Source organism: Marmota monax, unplaced genomic scaffold, assembly GCF_021218885.2.
Source record: "Marmota monax isolate L192 unplaced genomic scaffold, Marmota_monax_Labrador192_F-V1.1 WCK01_AAM20220418_F8-fsc00010, whole genome shotgun sequence".
Classification (NCBI taxonomy): Eukaryota; Metazoa; Chordata; class Mammalia; order Rodentia; family Sciuridae; genus Marmota; species Marmota monax.
Genome location: NW_026692321.1, coordinates 18,724,606 through 18,740,331, shown reverse-complemented (window position 1 = coordinate 18,740,331; position 15,726 = coordinate 18,724,606). Strand labels below are relative to the sequence as shown.

At 49.4% G+C, this 15,726-nt stretch overlaps 1 protein-coding gene across 6 annotated transcripts in view; it reads left to right on the top strand.

The window, feature by feature from the left end:
- Otof (otoferlin) overlaps positions 1-15,726 on the top strand; it is a 197,738-nt gene that overhangs the window by 130,188 nt on the left and 51,824 nt on the right. For all 6 annotated transcript variants that reach the window (XM_058578424.1, XM_058578425.1, XM_058578423.1 and 3 more), the window contains one exon: positions 11,700-11,788. In XM_058578424.1, coding sequence (XP_058434407.1) covers positions 11,742-11,788 — 47 coding nt within the window. In that variant the 5' untranslated portion in view covers positions 11,700-11,741. The remainder of the gene's footprint in view (positions 1-11,699; positions 11,789-15,726) is intronic.

The following is a 15,726-nucleotide window of genomic DNA, read 5'->3' as shown; positions in this document are numbered from 1 at the left end:
GACACACAAACACAGTGTTTCCCCGAGATAGCTTGCTTTTCTTTTGAACTGCAGGATTCAGGGTTGAACATAAAAACATTTGCCTCGGTTTATGGGACACTGTCTCGTTGGTCCCACAAGGCCCCACTTCTGCGTGTACATATGTATGTCTTCTCTTTTAGCCCCATCTTTCCCTCCATATGCAACTGCTCAAATATATGAATGCATATCTTTGGTTTTCTTATGGTTTTTGCAAGATCTGTACTGTTGTCTTATAGAGCATGTGTTTGTTTACTTAAATGGCGATGTGTTCAATATTTAATTTTCTTTCCTGCTTTTTCCACCATGTACTATTTTTAAGTTCCATCTGTGTTGTAGAGTGTTCCATGGAACACAGCCAACACAGGATGGTGACAAACCATCCTGGTTTGCCTGAGACTGAGAGGGTTCCCGAGACACAGACTTTTACTGCTGAAACTGGGAAAGTTCTGGGAAAAGCAGAATGAGTTGGCCACCCTACACATATCTCACCTGCCCACTTCATCAGGGAGGGACCCCAGTTGGCCTCCAACTCTCCCCCACCAGAAATGAATTTTCTCACACACATGTCTTTTGCACCTGTGTGAGCATCTCTCTGGGATGTACACCAGGATCTGCAATTGCTGGCTCTCAGAGTTTGCATGCACTTAATTTGACCCAGCACATCCACTGCCTGTGCTTCTACCTATGGAGCATACAGATTCCTGGGCCTGGATTCCTGATTTTCACCAGGCCAACGGTGATATCTCATTGTTGTTTTAATTTACATTTCTCTGATTACTGATGGAGTTGAGCATCTCTTGATATGCCTTTAGCCTTTTTAGTTTCCTCTTTTCTAAATTGTCCATGTTCTCTGCCCTTTTCCTGATTGGGGTGTTTGTCTTTTTCTTATTGGATAGCAAGTCTGCTTTGTATGTTCCAGACATCAACCCCCGTTGGTTTAAATACTGAAAATACTTTCTCCCAGTCTGTCATCTGTCTATGGACTAGGTCTATGGGGCTCCTCATTGACCAAAAGTCTTTAACCCTTAATGTTTTCCAGTTTTTATGAAGTCTTTCCCCCTCCCACATGTTACTGATTCTACAACATTTTCTGATTGTACACTTACATCTCTTCCATTTGGTGTTAGATAGAGGTCCAGTTTTATTTTTCTTCATTTAAGAAATTGCTTTTCCTAACATCAGCTTACTAAACCATCACCTTCTCTCCACTTACTGTCTCTGGAGGCCTGGGTCTGAGCCTCCTGCCCTATCCCATTAGTCTACAATCTACTCTGGATCTTTGCCAATATGCCCTCATAAATATGGCTCTTCCGTGTATAGGGTAATATCTAGTGAAGCAAGTTGTATTTTCTTACTTTTCTATTTTTTTAAAGTTGTCCTATATGTGGACCTTTATTCTTCTGGATAAATTTTAAAGTAAGTTTATCAAGTTCTTCCAAAAGCCAGCTGGGATTTTGATTGAGATTGCATTGAACTGAAAAATTAACTTAGGATGCTGTTGGGTGTTTGTAATATTAAATCTTCTATTCAAATGACCTATCAGGCTTTATTATCATTTTGAGTTTTCTATATAGAAATTTTATGTCATCTTGATTAGTTCCTAGATACTTTATGGTTTTGATGATATTGTGAATGGTTATCTTTACTTTTATTACTTTTTTTTAAAGTTGATTATTGCTGGCATAGAGAAATGCTTTCAACTTTTTTCTAAATCCTGCTCTTTTTTTCTGGAAACCTTGCTGAACTCCTACTGATTCTAATAATTTGTTTATTGATTCTGCTTTTCTTAAGCACATGATGTATCATATGATCTACAAAAGAAGTGTTTTGTCTCCTCCCATCTGATCTTTACCACCCCCGCCCCGAGCTTTCTTATCTTTCTGTAGAACCTTGGACATGATCTCTAGTGCTATATTAAACAGCAATGTGTTCTTGAAATGAAAGAATATAAATGCATCTAAAGTTTGATCACTAAATGAAATTATTATAGTAGAGTTTTAATATCTAATCTTGTCTTACTAGTTCACTAAGAGTTTTCATCATAAAACATCATCAAACCTTATCAAAGTATTTTCCTGAACGATTGAGATGATCACAATTTCACTCCTTTAGTACATTTTGTAATGTATTAGTTTCTAACACACTGTTAAATCCAGTTAACAAATATTTTTACTTAGAATTTTTGCAGAAAAGTTTCACAGTATTCCAGAATTTCTGGAACAACTCATAAGAGGAATTCTTCTTCTTGACATTTTGGAAGATTCAAATGTAAAAACATCTAAGGCTGGACTTTTTTGAGAGAAAAGCTCTTTTGTCTCCTTTTTTGATGTATCTATTTCTTCTTGCATCAACTTGTCATTTTTATATTTTTCTGGGCATTTTAAATTTCATTTGGGTTTTCAAATTAATTAAATTGTATAAGATCAAAAAATTTTGAAATTATTTTAAAATATTTATTGTTTCTATTAGTTATTGGCCCTTTTCTCCCATAGTTCATTCATCTCCTTGATTTCCCCACTTCAGGCCATCTCTCATGCTGATCTTGTCTAGGTTAGAATTTTGATTCTAAGTTCTTATGCTGTGTGGCCTCCTTTTCTTTTATTCGTCCCATCTTTGTTTTTTCTTCCTTAAGATAACAGTCTTCACCAAGTTCTGATCCCTTTACTGCTCAGATCTCTGGAAGCTTCTCTTGGATTTGATTCTCATTTGAGTATTTCTCCCAGAAGCGTTTATGATTTGGGTCATTTTGTAGCACGCCTTCTAAAGTGCTCACACCCACTCTTCTCTTCAACCCAAAGGACTCACAGAGACCCATGCCCAAAAGATCTGTAAATTTTTTCTTATTTTCTCAAGCTTGAGAGTTTCACTAGATGTAAAATTCTAGGTTCAAAGTTCTTCACAATTTTCAAAGTATGATTCCATGTGGCTGAGAAGTCTGATGGCTGCCTGATGCTTGTAACTTTGTTACGATATAATTCTACATACAATTTATTTAATATAATAGATAAGTGTATAATTTTTTAATCTTTGGTATCATTAAACTCTTCTACATCTTCAGGTTTTCCTCATTGTTCCTGTCTTGCCTTATTAGTGAGCCCTTCCAAATATCTAGCCTTTTATCTTCCATTTATTATAGAAAATTCTATCTCCACTTTTTTTCAATATTCTTTTCATTCTTTTATTCAATTTTTTCTCTCCTCTGCCACCTGCATTGTCAGATGTCAGTTCTTCTAACTTCCAGCGGCTACATCTCTGAGCTCTATTGTTGTTTCTCAATTCTTTCCTGATGTCTTCTGAGGAAGCCCTTCAAGTTGATCTTCCAGTTTACAAACTTGCTCTTTCACATAAGCACGTTAATATTATATTCCTGGTCCTCATTTTATATCGCCAACATATTTCTTGGTGGCCCGCTTCCTCCCGCAGGCTGCTATTGGTAAGGACTCTATGCCATCTTTCTTCTGTAGGAGATAAGCTCGCCAAGTCTCTCTACTTTGCTCTAACAGTTCACCACGTCAGGTCTGGTGACAAGCTTTGGACACGGGTCTCTGTGAGTCCTTTGGGTTGAAGAGAAAGAGGGTGTGAGCACCAGGATGGGAGCCCCAGTCACCCCAGAACCATGAGTCCCTCTACCAAAGTCAGAGTCTCCTCTCTGAACTCTTTAAGGGAGACTTTGTTGACAGAAGACAGTCTAGATTGTTAACCACCTGCCCTGGGAGTTCACTAAGAGCAGGTGAGAGCTACTGGTCAGTCAGTACCTATCTTTGTTCTCACCCCAGCAGGACTTTTGCCACCATTTTATCAATGAAGGGAGGGGCAGCAGTGATCCGAGGGAATGCCAGGGAGAGGGGAGAGGGAACTTTCCTCCTACAGAGCTTTCCTCCACCTAGTCCCACCCTGACCTTCCCTGCACCTCTGCCCCTCACCAGATAGCCCCCAGTCAACCTCAGACACAAGCTTAGCCTGGGTCTCCTGGGTTTCCACACTCTCTCATCTGTTTATTACTTCCTAGAATCCATATCTCCCTCTGCTACTGTGATTTCTGCAGAGTAACTATGGGGCAAAAGCCAACAAACAGTCCTAAGTCACCATGTTGTAGTAATCCAGAAGCTTCAGATGACCCCCAAATAACTGACCCCTTCTTCCTGGCTTTGCCTCACACACCTGGCTCTGTTAGGGCAGAGAAGGACCTCATGGCAGACTTGAGGCTCCAGGCTGAGGGGCCATGCAGAACTAACTGTCTCTCTGCCCTTGGGCCCAAGCACACAGTGCAGTTGTGCCCACAGGCCCAGAGCTGGTTGAAGGGAAAGCAAGGCCTTGACCTTCTCACTTGGGCTCAGGAGCAGCCAGGGGCACAGATACCACTGTTTTCCAAATGGGTACAGCCCCAGGGACCGTTGGATTCCTTGTTTAAAGTGAATCACCAGAGCTAAGGGAGGCTTCTGTCCTTGCCTCTCCCCATCCTGACTTTCAACATGGCTTTCAGCCGCAGGTACATTGTCAAAAGCTACTAAGGATGGGTCTGAAGTCTCTCTGAGATGACGAACGGAAGGAGGGATCTTGTGATGAAGGACCCATCACTGCCTACTAAGCCAGCCTGCAGGAGGCCTCGGGCTTGCCCCATTACACAACTTGCCCACTCCCTTCCTCTCCTGTTTTCCTCAGTGAGGGCCCCAGAGAGGGGAACAGCGTGTTGGTGAAGATGCACCAGCTTGGCCCAGCTCCCCGCGGGCCTGCCTCTCCCGGCCTCATCAGCCAGGTGTAGCATCCAACTTCCTCCTTCTGAGACTCCCAGGGGACAGGTCAGCCCCGGCTCCAGCCAGCAAGCAACCTGATGCCCCTTCCAAGGGCACCGCCACCCCTTTCCATGCACTGTACCCGGGATACCTGAGCCACAGATAAACATGACATCCAGAGTTAATCACCGTGTCCTTCTTGCCCAGCCCAGATCAGGTGGAGACTGTCTCTGCTGTCCCTGAGTCTCTGCATGGGACCATGTCTGAGCAACTAAGGGTGCCAGCCCCAGCGTAGAGACACTCTGGATTCAGAAGTGGGTTCCACAGGAACTTAGGAATGGGGCCGCCTCCAGGGCAGTGTGTAGAGACCACCAGGAGGAGCAGGGGCCGGGGAGCTGTGACAGATGCACTGACGAAGCCTTCCCACCCTTCCCTCCTGGGAAGACTGAGACAGCCCCACCTGCAGCAGCCCCCTGCTGCTTTCTGAGCCATTCTTCTATCCAGTACCCACACGAATTCACAGGCGATGACACTCAGGCTCAGAGAGAAGGTCCTTTACAAGGTGACAGAGTGGAAATGGCCAAGCTGGGATTCTAAGTCCACACTGAGATTAGATTCGAAGCCTTCTCAGGATACAGCAGGTGGGCAATCCTATCCTCCCTGACTGCCCCCTAGAAGAATTGGCCTGTCAGGGGTTCCAGGAAAAGCCTGGAAAAGGTCCCCTCCTCTGCTCAGACGAGGGTGAGGGTTGTTATGGGGCTAAGCAACCTGAGTGGGCAGGAGGTGGCTGGAAGAAAGACAATGCTCCTGCAATAGTGGGTGGAAAGAGAGCCTGGGTGGTGTCCCCTTTCCCAGAGGCTGGAAACCTGAGAGCCTCCATTTAACCTACAACTCTGGAGAAACCAAGAGGGAGGGAGGCCCAGCCTTTGTAGCCCAGGAGAGCAGGTGCAGCCATGCTTAGTTCACCTCAAGCTGGTCTGGTTTGGCACTAACACAGACCTTGTGTGGACCAGACCCCACAGGAGAGGCCAGATTAACAATAGTACTTGAGCAAGAATAATAAGAACCCCTGCTATTTACTGAGCATCTAGTAAGTGCCAAGTAGGGCTGAGAGCTTTGCCAGAGCATTATACTCACTAGAATTCACCAAGTGGCCATCATCCAGGTCATAAGGAACCACACCAGGATTTCAGTCCAAGTTTATCTTATTCCAGAGCCTAGGGACATTTGCAAAATGGACAAGACTCAGTTCTACCCCAAGGAGCACATCCTAGTGGGAAGATAGGCCTAGTACAGATAGAGATGAACCATGGGCCTTCTGAGTCCAGGAGAAGGAGATAACCTCAGCCTCGGGGTGGCAGAGGAGGGGACCTGGCCCCATCCGCCCACTTCTGCTCATGGAAATTGTGGGCTGTAAGCTCTCTAGGGGCAGCAATATGCCAGCCTTTTCATCATTGGCTGGCATCCAGCATGGGTCTGGGAGAATATTCCCAAATAAAAGCATGAAGGAAAGCCTGGCCATCCACTAGACTGGCACCTGTCACCCCAGGCCTCTGCTCAGGTCTGCAGGGCTCAGCAGAGCTGGTAGAATGTAGAAGCTCTTAGCTTTGGCCTGGTGAGATAAGACATAGGCAAGGCACAGACATGATGGCTTAAAAGGGCCTTAGAGGCCACCTAGTTTACAGCCTTTGTTCCACAGTGGAAGAAACAGGTCTAGAGGGATGAAATGAGCTGCCCATGACAGCTGAAGGACAAGCAGACTGGAACTTGAACCCAGGCCTTTCAGCTCCCAGGGCTGTCTGTTTCAATCACACCCTGTGTCTTTGCAGCACATATTCGTACCACCCGTAAACAGAAGACAATCCCTTAAAGATGCTGTCTTGCTGGCTGAGGACAACTCCAGGACTAGTCAGTGATCGAGCTGGGCACAAGCCAGGTCATTCTCCACGCACATCAGGGACATCTCTCTGCACAGCCTCAGATCCCTGGGGCTGATAGGAAGTGGAACCCTGCACCCCAGCCAGCACCAGTCAGGTCAGGGCTAAGCCTGGAGCTGGTGAACTGGGTCATGACTGGACACTTGAAGGGCTCCTGAGACCTCTCCTGGCAGAGATCCTCTTTCCCTCCCACTACCCTAATACCCACCTCCCTACTCCTGTCAAAGGTACTATTGCAGACTACTATTTCAGGTTAGTGTCTGTCTCCAGAACTATCCAGAAGCATTCCCAAGACTAAGAATCACCCCTGCATCCCTACATCCCACAAGGTATCATGCGCAGGACCTGGTATACAGAAGGTGCTCAGTAAACATGTGGCCCAGTAAACATGTGGCTCACCGGCTTGCAACATCTGGAGCCCCAGTGTTTAGCTTAGCTGCTACCTGGTCCTCTGGCAATACCAGGCACATGTCCTGGGTCTGAGATGGAGAGGGGTCTTAGATGACATGCTGGGTTTCTTTGGCCCAGTCTCAAGGCCATCCGTTTTCAGGGAATCCTCCAAAATAGAATATACCATCCTCAGCTCTGACCACAGAATCATGCTGGGGCTGCCCAGGCTGGAGAAGTGGCCCCTGGACCCACAAACCTGCAACTGGGCCATGTCTGTCACCAAGAAGCCAAGCCTAGCTCCAGTTTCTGGAATGACCATCATGATCTCAGCCATTATAATAAGCTGCTCTGTTAACTGGGAACTTACCATGTGCCAGGTCTGTGCTGAGTGCCTGGCCAGCCTCATGGTTACCCCAAGAAGTGCATTCGGTTGCCATCACACTTTAGAGAGGAGCACTAATCTGCTGAAGTGCACTCCACAAGTAAGGAGCAGCACTGCAGTTGGGTCTGTCATTTGAGACCTGTTTGCAGAGCACCTACTATGGGCTGGGTCCTGCAATGAGTGTGGGGAGACCCCAGTGAACCCGACTAAAACCTGGGTTTTAGCTCTGCTTCTGCTCTGACTGCCCCGAGAGTGACAGTCAAGGCTGTCCCTGGAGTTCTCAAAGCCAGTGGAAGGAGAGGAGCAAGAGAACTGGTGCATGGGGAAGCCAGGCCTGGAGCATGGAGCCAAGCTCTGCCTCTGGTGACAAGTGTCCTTGACATAGTCTGATACTTAGAGCCACAAGAGAGCATAGGGTGATGTCATCATTACCTAGTGCTGTGTAATGAACCACCCTAAACCATGACTGACACAATCTCAGTGTGAGTATTGCTTAGGATCCTGTGTTGGTCGGTTTGAACTGGATGGTTGTTCAGCTGGAGTTCCATGGGTGCTGCTGTCATCTAGGGATGACACTTTGGGTCTCCACCTCATGGCCTCATCCTCTAGGGACTCTATCTCCACATGGCCTCCCTCCAACAGGACAGCCTAGGCTTCTTTACATGCCACTGTCTTCTAAGAGGGTGAAAATGGAATTCTAAGAGCCACACAATATCACCTCTGCCATGTTCTGTTGGCGAAAGTCAGTCATGGGGCCAACCTAGGACACAGGGAGACATCCTAGAGAGTACCACAGACACGGGTCCTTCAGGGTTTCCCCTGTGCCCAGGGTTAGGTGACACTCTCACCTGTTTTACAAATGAGGACACTAGGAGGCAAGGAAAGCTGCTCAAGATCACAGAGCTGCTAAGTGGCAGAGCCAGGACTTGAACCCGGGTAGCCTGGATCTTGTCTTAACAACTAAGCTGTATGGTCTCTTACTTTAGGCAAATCCGCACTGGGCCCTGGTTTCCTTATCTGTAAAGTGGGGGTTTGATTATATAACATGTGTAAAGTGCATAGCCAGTGCCTGGTCAGCCCTGAATAAGCAAATGTTGTGTTACGGCTGACAACCTAGAAGGATGGCCAGAATCGCAGGCCTCTGAGTTAGCCTCAGGAGAAGGCCCAGCAGAGTGGAATACGCCCCGGCCAAGCTCTAGAGACTTGGGTTCCAGTCCCACCCTCTGCCACCAGCCAGCATTGCGCCTTTGGGCTCCTCCCTTTCCTGCATCTTTGCTGTGTTGCTATGAGCCATGTCACCAGTGCATGGTGTTCTGGGTAGACCTTCTGGAGACCTTCCTTCAAAAGCCCTTTCCCTTCAATCAAGTGGTTCAGGGGTTAAATAGCATTGTCAGGGGAGGGGTGCAGTGAACCAGGCTCCCCCCTGAGGTCCCAAAGCCCCAAACTTCCCACCTCGTCCTGTTCATTCTCTGCCATGTATGGACACACCACCCCAGTGGGTAGCACAACAAGACAATGAGAAATGAAATCAGATGAGAAGAGCAAGAAGAGAGAGAGACAGGAAAAACTGACAGGCCATGGCAGATGAAGAGTCAGAGAGTGAGGGAGAGGAAGGACCAGGGAGATGGGCCGGACATGTATAGAGGTCCCACGGGAAAAAACAAAACCAAACAAATAATGCCTCCATCTCCACAGTTTCATGTTATTTACAGAGTCCTGTCACCTGTGATTGCATTTGGTTCTTTCAACAGAGGTGAGGTAGATATTTATCTTAGTCCAAAAATACAGTTAGGAGTGGGAACCGCCAAGAGGGAGAGAAAGAGAGAAGCGGATGTAAGACAAAATGGATGTGCTGAGTAGAAAAGGCAGAAGAAGAAAAGAGAGAGAGAGAGAGGGAAAATAGAGAAATGAGCAGAAAGAATAGTGTAGGTAAAAAATAGGGAGATGGCTACTGACCCCATGTCCACTTGGCCAGCTGGCCTATGGTTGGGCCCTTGGGTCCCCACCAGCTGAACTGCGCCCAGCAGTGGGCCAGCAGAGACCCCAGGAGCTCCCTTTGCCAACCCCTTGGCTCAGTCCATCGAGTTTCCTGGGAATGACTCTCCTGACGCCCTGACATTAACCTAGTTAAGCCGCTCTCCCTCCCTGGTGCCATTTCCTCCCACATCTCGGCTCCCTCCTGTTCCTTCTCTCCTTCAACACCGAATCCCACCAGCAGCCCCTGGGGTGGATCAATAGGCCTGCCCGCTTCATTCCAAGAGCCCAGTCTCGGTGGCTCCCCAGCACTCTCCCCTCGCCTAGAGCTAATGAGCTGGGCTTTCCAGAGCCGCCTTATTTCCCAGCAGCCCCATCCAAGCCGCCTCATTATGCCAGAGGCACCAGACAGCGGGAGCCCGAGCTTCTTAATGAGGCCCGGGAGGCCTCCCAGCTCTCCCGCTCCCCTCCACCACCTCCCACCACACCCCAGGACCCTCCCTCCTCTGCCTCTTCCTCCCTCTCATGCCCATACCAGCACCCCCAGGACTGGCCAGTCCTGAAGGGAGGTGACAGGAAGGCCATCTTCCTGAAACAGGCCTGCACACACCTGCCAGACCAGCCCAGTGTGCCCCCAACCCTCCAAGTCCCCTCCAGTCTGCAAGAGGAAAGCCCAACTTTGGAAATGGCAAGCCTGCAGCCTGGGCTTGAAGAAGCCATCTCCCCAGCGCCCTCAGCTATTAGCCGTCTCCACATCATACCATTTCCCTGAGCCTCAGCTTGCCTGTCCATAAAACAGAGAAGGTACTATTGGCCTCTTGGGCTGTTGTAAACGAATTAGTGCACGCAGACTTCAGACCCCCACACAATGAAAAGCTCTCTATAAATGGCAACAATTACTACTATCACTGTTATTGTGTACTACTGGCTTATGGAGCAGTCTGAATTGGAAAGGGTATAAAAAGGAAACTTAAACAGTCATTGCCTCCCACCTGTCAAATCCCCCTGATACCATCCTCCAACAGCATTGAGCAGCTCTCCAAGCCCTGGGGCCATTTTGGTTATCCAAAGTCCAGCTAGGCAGAGTGTACACCCTCACCCAGCACCTGTTTCTATCTGGCCTTCTCCCCATCTCTTGTGAGTGGGGTTCCAGATGTGGAATGGGAGGGGACCCCTGCTCAGACCCTCCCAATTTCCCATTCCAGTAGAGGGAGGGACATGAGATCATTCTGGGTCCGGAGCTTCTGGCTCTGTGGCTATAGCCCCACAGTCTCCTCTGAGCTGAGGACCCCTGTCTATTAGGAAGCCCTTGAGAGAGAGTTTCTGGGCACTTCCTGCCTGCAGAGCCTAAACCACACACTTGCCACACCCAACGAAGTGCCCTGGGCTCCTGCCCTCTGTGCTCTGTGGGTCCCCTAAGAGGCTATGGGAAAGGCCAGCCGCTCACTACCCGGGCAGATGCTACTAGGAACCTGCATGTCAGGCTGTCTGTCTTGCAGGTGCCCGATCTCTATGAACTGCTTCTCCAGGGGATACCCAAGAGCGCTAGCCCTCAGGATGTAATTCTTTCTTCTTTTCCCTTCCCAGTCTTCTTTGCTGTCCCATGCAGGAGGAGGACTGGGTGAGGCTGGGGTAGCAGGTCCTTTGAGGAAGCCCTGCCGATCATGGTTTTTAGCCTCTGTGTTGGGCTCTTGCTGCCTCTTCTAGGGTAGTGAGAAAAATCCCAGCCAAGTCTCTATTTATCGTTATTACTGATTTAGGGAGGACTCCAAAGGACAAGGTTGACTCTAGAAACAGCACATTGGGGACAGGCTGTGGGTCTGACCCTCCTAACACTCAATAGCTAAAGCTTGTCCCCAGTGTTAACAGTGCCACTTGAGGGGTGCTTTGATCTGCCAGGGCAGGGTCTATGCTGGTCAGAGTAGACCACTGGGAGAGATCCGGAGGCCCATGACTCCAGTCAGCACGCACCAACGCCAAGTCACACCCACAATCATTGCTGTTACCCTGGAGACCAAGTCACAAGTCCTGGTAAGGTCTAGGATCTTCCACTGCCCACGTGACCTTCTGAGCACCATCTGTGGAAGAGGAGTGGTCAGCCACCCCCGTGATGTGACTGTGGGGATTAGAGTCCACTGAGTATTTGTCCCTAGAGAGCCCTGGACCCTTGTGAGGGGCAGGCTGGCTATTGGCAGCCCCTCCCGCCCTCCACATCCTACCCACTATTTCTACCCAAGGCCACAGCTCTCCCTCTCTCCCCAGACGTTCCGGTGGCCAGTGGCCAGCAACATTGACAGAACCGAGATGCTCGAGATTCAGATTTTCAACTACAGCAAAGTCTTCAGCAACAAGTAAGTGTGGGGTGGGGTTGGAGGCCTGCCCTGCTCCTCGGATGACCCTCTCTTTGGGCTCAAATTGTGACCTGCACCCCTGGCCCCCCCTGGGCAGATCTTCAAAGACCAAAGAGGTCTTGGACTGGTCTCTGCCTGCCATTCTGCTCCTTCGTGATGTCCTCAGAGGACCCCATTTCAGAGTAACCATTGTCAGCCAAGAGCACCTCACTTCCTGTCCACCCTTCTGTCCCCAGCCCTGCCCAGGCTTCCTGTCCTTTTCTTTAAGCTTCTTCTCTACCCTATGTTGGGGGGACAGAAACCCATGAGAGAAGCTAGAGACAGAATGGCTGATACTGTCCTACTGGCCATCTGGGGCCTTGGGAATGAACTTGTCTCACAGAAGCTGGGAAGCAGTTTGGCTGATGGTTTAGAAGACAAGCTTGATCTCAGATCCCAGGTCAGTCATCTACTGTGTGACCCTGGGCAGCTTCCATAACCCCTCTGAGTTCAGTGTCTTCATGTGTCATTTACCACAAAAGGCAGCTGTGAAACGAATGAGAGAGAGCCGTTCCTTCATTCAACAAATGTTTACTGAGCACCTCTGTGTGTCAGCACAAAACCGGGCAGTGGCCTCAAGGAGCTTTCATTCTGGAAAGGAAGTACACCCTCCACATGAGCATTGTCACTATGAGGTGTCCCATAAGGGTGTCCCCTTTTTTCCATGTGACATACAGAATTCAGAAGAACTTGAACAATTTAGAATTGTGGTTAAATGTAAGAAATATAAAGTTTGCATTCAAAGCTTAATTAATCTTGGCTTCAAAAATTAGTTGCTCCTATGTAAGCTGGAGGAGGTCATGTCTTAACTGCAGTGTGCCCAAAAAGGTGTGGAGATATTCACTCAGTCACACTGAGCCATCTCAGTGTGACTCAACAGTGGGAGGAAAGTACAAACCAAAAACATCTAACCGAATCCTAGGTCATATCAGTAGAAGTAGTTCAATCTGAGCCAGGGAGGACGAGGGGTCCACTCTTCTTATATTGGTTGCAAAAAACTTCAATAGGCAACACCTGGGGTTGCCTGGGAGAAGGGACTTTAAACCTTGCTTTATGACAAGAGAATGCAAGCCTAAAGGAGAAGGTCATAGAGGACATATTCATCTGTTCACCTGTCCATCTACTCATCCATCCATCCATCCATCCATCCACCCACCTATCCATCCATCCACCCAGCCAGTCATCACCAAACATCTACTGAAAGAACACCCTGTATCAGACAGACACCAAGCCAGTCATTAGAGGGGCTGAAACGAAGGATCAAGGCACAGGCCCTTCGTGTGAGGTTTGTTGCCATGGGAAGAGGAAAAGAAAACATGTGCTTAAGCAAAACGAGGACCAGGCTGCCTTGCTGGAGGAAGCAGAAGGCAGAGAGTCTGGGCGCTCCAACCAATGCACCGCCCTGGGAGCCCCCAGCATGGGGAGAGAGTGAGCCCAGAATAGACCACGTGGGGATGTCTGAGTCAGGAAGGGCTGGACTTCATGGGCTGCAAGGAGTATTTGATTCTGTGGGATTTATTAGGAGCCCTGGAGACCTCTGAGTGTGGGGCACAGGCACTTCTGGGCTTCTGGCAGGGCTACAGGGAAGATACTTAGGGCCTAGAGGCCTCCTCTTTGCCTTGAAGGGGGTCACAGCATTCAGGCAGCTGCCTCTGGTAGCTACAAGAGAGGTTGGTAAGAGACACCTACCTCTCCAGGGACCCCCAAGATGAAGCATGGCCTTCTTCCCTGGGGTGAGATACCCAAGTGACCTATGAAGACAGGAGTCACAGGAACAAGAGAAGGGTCCAATGCAGACCACGAGGATGTGGGGAGGAGGCAGAATCAGAAGCTGAGTGCCAGGAAGGGTACCGAGGAACCCCAACAGGGACCAGTCCTCAGATGTCAGATCATCCATGAGCCTTAGAGCTCAGCAGAGCAAGCCTCCCCGTGCCACACAGGGATATGCTGGGAGTTAAGGCTGCACACAGGTGTCCTTAGTGCCGAGAGAGGGAAGCCCGAAGGGGCTCTGCTTCCTATCCTTCCTGTCCCCATCCAAGAGAAGACAGGGAAACCCTCAAGGGGCATCCAGGCCTGATGAGAGAGGGTCTTCAATTTCTCAGAAACCCAGAGAATGTCCAGGACACTGTGGGCTGAGAGATGGGATGGGGGTAAGGAAAAACCACCTTGTGGAGACACAGGCCTGTCCTGACCTGGGCCAGCTTGCGTGGAGGGGTGCTTGGAGTCAGGTGGGGCTCAGGACTTCCCATCCTGGAGTCGGGGCTTTATCTCCCAGAGCCAAAGAAAAGGCCCACCTGCCCCCCACCTGGTGGTCTAGGGGTTTCTGGGAGATGGAGACAAGGTGGGAAAGAGGGAAGCATCCTAGTCCAGAGCAAAGAGTCTTCCATGTCTGCTTGGCACTGCCTGGAACAAGGGCCTCCTTCCAGGAAACTTGAGCTTCCCAGGAGGACGAGATGCTGGATTCAGAGTTCTTGGGCATCCTGCTCTGCCTGTCCAGGATCTTGGGGGGCAATGGCCTGGCCCAATTGCCAGGCTCCTGGCTGCTGAGGATGCCAGGGTCCCTGAATAATTCAGAAGCCAGGAGCGCAGTTGGAGGCCTGAGGCATTTGACACCGGCTCCCAGGGGGACACAATGAATTATTGATAGGATTCTGGTGCCCAGTTGCCACTCTATTGTGGTCAGTCTATAGACCCATCTACACCGGGGCCTCCTTCCCTACTGGCTAATTACCTGAGACCCCTGGCCCTGCCCTGCAAGCCAGTCCCATCCACGGGTTCTTCCAGCAGGGATGCCTTCCTGGTGATGGGTGGTGTAGCTAAATGGCCCACATAAGGGAAGTTGCAGAGGGTGTGGGGTTAACTCCCAGATCCTTCACCAAAAAAAGCCTAGGGGGAACATTCCCAGGGAAGGCCCTTGCCCATGGTCACACGGCAAGTTCAGGGCAGAGCTGGGTCTTCAACCCCAACCTCCTGAGCCCTAGGCCAGTGCTCCTTCTCACAGACCACATGGCCTCTTACCTCCATTTGCAGGGAATCAACCCTGCTATCCAAGGGGTAGATAAGCCCACCCTTCGTCCATCTCCTTGGGTGCTGCTGTCCTGTGCTGACCCACCCAGAGGAGAGAGATCTACTGTATTTAAGGCCAGGCTGCACAAAAGGCAGCTGGGTGGGCAGGGTGGCTCTGGGGTTGCCACAAGGGCAGGAGCCAAGGGCTTTCCTGCCCCATCTTTCCTGGCTCCTTCCCCAGGGAATGCCTGCGAGGAGGGCTGATGGTGGCATTCTCATTGTTTTGAAGCTGTTTCCACGGCAAGCACCCTGTTTTTTGCTCACAAACTTATAAAAGGAGCAAGGTTTTGTAAAACTGCTTTTCTTAATATTTTATGTAAGACTTAGATACAATCAATTGTCCATTTCAAATAATATTATTTTTATTTGGGAAGGGCTCTTAGGAGTTTAAAAAAAAAAAAAAAAAACCAAGTCACTCCCTGGAGGTGTGGCAAGTTGATCCCTTTGAGGATGCAAGTTTGGAGTGTCACAATCCCAGCTTCCAGGCTGCAGCCAGGCTATTCAGGCTCATGAGGCTGGGCAGAGGTGGGAGGGTCAGTGGCAGCCTGGATCTGCTGCCAGAGTCCAGCCTGCGAAGGAACAGCCTTGCCTGGGCCCTCCACCCTGCCCCACCTCAAAGGAGTGTCTGTACACCCTCCAGGGAAGCAGGTGGCATGGCCTGCAGACAGACTGGAGCACAAACCAGAAAGCATACAACTGCCAGGTGGTGGAATCTCCCTTAGACTCCGCTGGCTGAACTCATATCTGTCTGACTCCGGACTCTGGCTCGTTCCACGGTCTACACTGGCCATTTAGTCTTCAGGGGGTAGGCAGAGTTGAGATTCTCCAGGAGA